Below are 2,047 nucleotides of genomic sequence, written 5' to 3' on the forward strand. Positions count from 1 at the left end.
CGCTGGCAGTCTAGCCAAATTGAAATCCGTGTCAGTGGCAAGTATCCCACTTGTACATGAAAAGTATCATTTCTACCTGGAAAGTTCCTCATCCTTGTTCCATCCCCAACACCAAAGTCCGCTTGTCTTTAAAAGCCCTGTTGAAATGCTACCCACCCCAGAGGTCGGTTCTCCCCCAAGCAACATGCTCTCTCTGCTTCAGATTTCTCTTTCCAGGGACAACACTTTTAATCTACACCATCAGGATGAGTCTTTCCCTTCTTTCCTTGATCTTTTGTACTCTTTTCCCCCATTGAGTTCACACAAAGTGAGAAAAAAAAAGAAGTATGTCAATCACCTTGAAATTGTATTTATTAGTCTGCATATTTCAATCTACAATGTAACACTGTTTCTCCCACTAGACTGTAAGCTTTTCTAGAACAGAAACAAATCTCCTATTACATCTGGGAACACAGAGCACAGTATAGAGTAGATGCTCAACATATGTTTGTCACACAAAATCTTTCAATGTAAGGATTATGCAATGACATAGGTTGATGGCTATAAGGATGCTGAGACAGAAATCTCAAACCATGTGTCTCTGAAACACCACCAGTCCACATCTTGGAAGGAAAGAAGGGGCAGCATCCACTTGTGGAAGCCTCAGTCCCTCTGGCAACCTCAGGGATTCACAGCAGCCAGGGCTCAGGCTCCACGTTGCTGCTGAGCTGAAGGGGCGGGTGGAAGACTGAAGCAGGAGTGCGGCTTATAGGGGCCAGGAAGTGTTTCCCAGCACTAACTAGAGGGGGAGAGCCTGAGCTTCCCAGCGGTGTGAGTGCAGAAAGCTGGATGGGAGAGGGCAACTGTACCCATGTCCCTCTCCTTTGGGCTGGTCACCTCAGCATTCCTCCTCTTTGATGTGGTAGACTGTGCCACCACTGAGGCAGCGGGGCTTCTTGCGGTGAGCCCTCTGAGAACGGCCAGGACTCTGCTTCCCAGGCTTTTGGGAACCAGAATCACAGCCTCCTGAATGGGGGTCACAGCAAGGAGCAGAGCAGACAGCCAGGGTGGGGGTTGGGCACTGAGGAGATGAGCATTTGGGAGCACTAGGGGGCTCCCAGGCTTGCTGCTTCTGCTGTGACATCATTGGGTTAGCAAGTGGAAGCTGAAAGGAAAAAAGAGAATTCAGTTAAGTCAGGGCCTTGGGTATCTGTTTCTTTTCTCCATGGGCTGGAGCTGTCAAAATAAAGCTGGCATTTACAATCTGCTAAATCCATCCTAGGAGGGACAGAAATGGATCTGAGTGGGTAAATTTGGGGAGTAAGCCATGGTGGGAACTCCCAGGGGACCCACTCACCAAGAACCAAGCTAATAACTTACTCCCCTTCTTAAACAAAGTGAAGCTGAGTTGAGTAGATTGTCTACTTTCCCAGACCAGGGTCCACCATTGTCAGGTGTAAAGGAGAAATGAATCTCTGCTCTTTCTTCACTCAGTCTTACTTTGCCCTGAGATTCCTAAGCCTGGGTGTATCTTCTTCGCTTCTTCAGACCCTCTGGCTTCTATGACTTTCTCCCATGTTAAATCATTTGAGGTCTTTTGTGGGGACCACCTCCCTTCCTTTCTCCCTGCCCCAAAGCTCTCTTACCTGGCTTATCTACCCCCTGGGCAGAAGTGAGAGGAGAGATCAGGCCTGCCTTGGCAGCGTCTGAGTGAGGGACATACAAGTGTCTCCTCACCCAGAGGTAGCCTTACCCTAGAGGAGGATGTGTGGACAAATCATTCCAGAAGGAGGAGTCTGGAGGCCTTTTATAGATCCTCCAGGGAAGCCTTCAGGCTACATATTATTGGAGGGCAGCTGTGTGTGGACTATTTATATGAATGTTTCACAATACCCAGGGCTGAATTCCTCAGTGAGTGGCATGCAGCAGGATGTGGGCCAAAGGGAATCCCGTGCGAATGAGTGACCAGAGGCTGTGGCCTTCAGAGTGGCCTGATTGGGGTGGGTACACTGGCCAAGTCTAGATGACATCTCTGGGGGCCTGAGAGGGATCTGATTACTGTGGAGAT

General features: G+C 49.1%; 1 protein-coding gene across 1 annotated transcript; it reads right to left on the minus strand.

Annotated features, from left to right (window-relative positions):
• Positions 1-877: 877 nt before the first annotated feature.
• Positions 878-1,123, minus strand: LCE6A (late cornified envelope 6A). Its single transcript, XM_028088274.2, has one exon. The coding sequence runs from the start codon at positions 1,121-1,123 to the stop codon at positions 878-880; it is 246 nt and encodes an 81-aa protein (XP_027944075.2).
• Between the last annotated feature and the right edge of the window lie 924 nt (positions 1,124-2,047).

This window comes from Eumetopias jubatus, unplaced genomic scaffold, assembly GCF_037043125.1.
Source record: "Eumetopias jubatus isolate StellerSeaLion01/CBP00866 unplaced genomic scaffold, mEumJub1_p1.0 scaffold_4, whole genome shotgun sequence".
NCBI lineage: Eukaryota > Metazoa > Chordata > Mammalia > Carnivora > Otariidae > Eumetopias > Eumetopias jubatus.

Coding starts and splice junctions, on each gene's coding strand:
- LCE6A (XM_028088274.2), bottom strand. CDS start 1,123: ATGTCACAGCAGAAGCAGCAAGCCTGGGAGCCCCCTAGTGCTCCCAAA.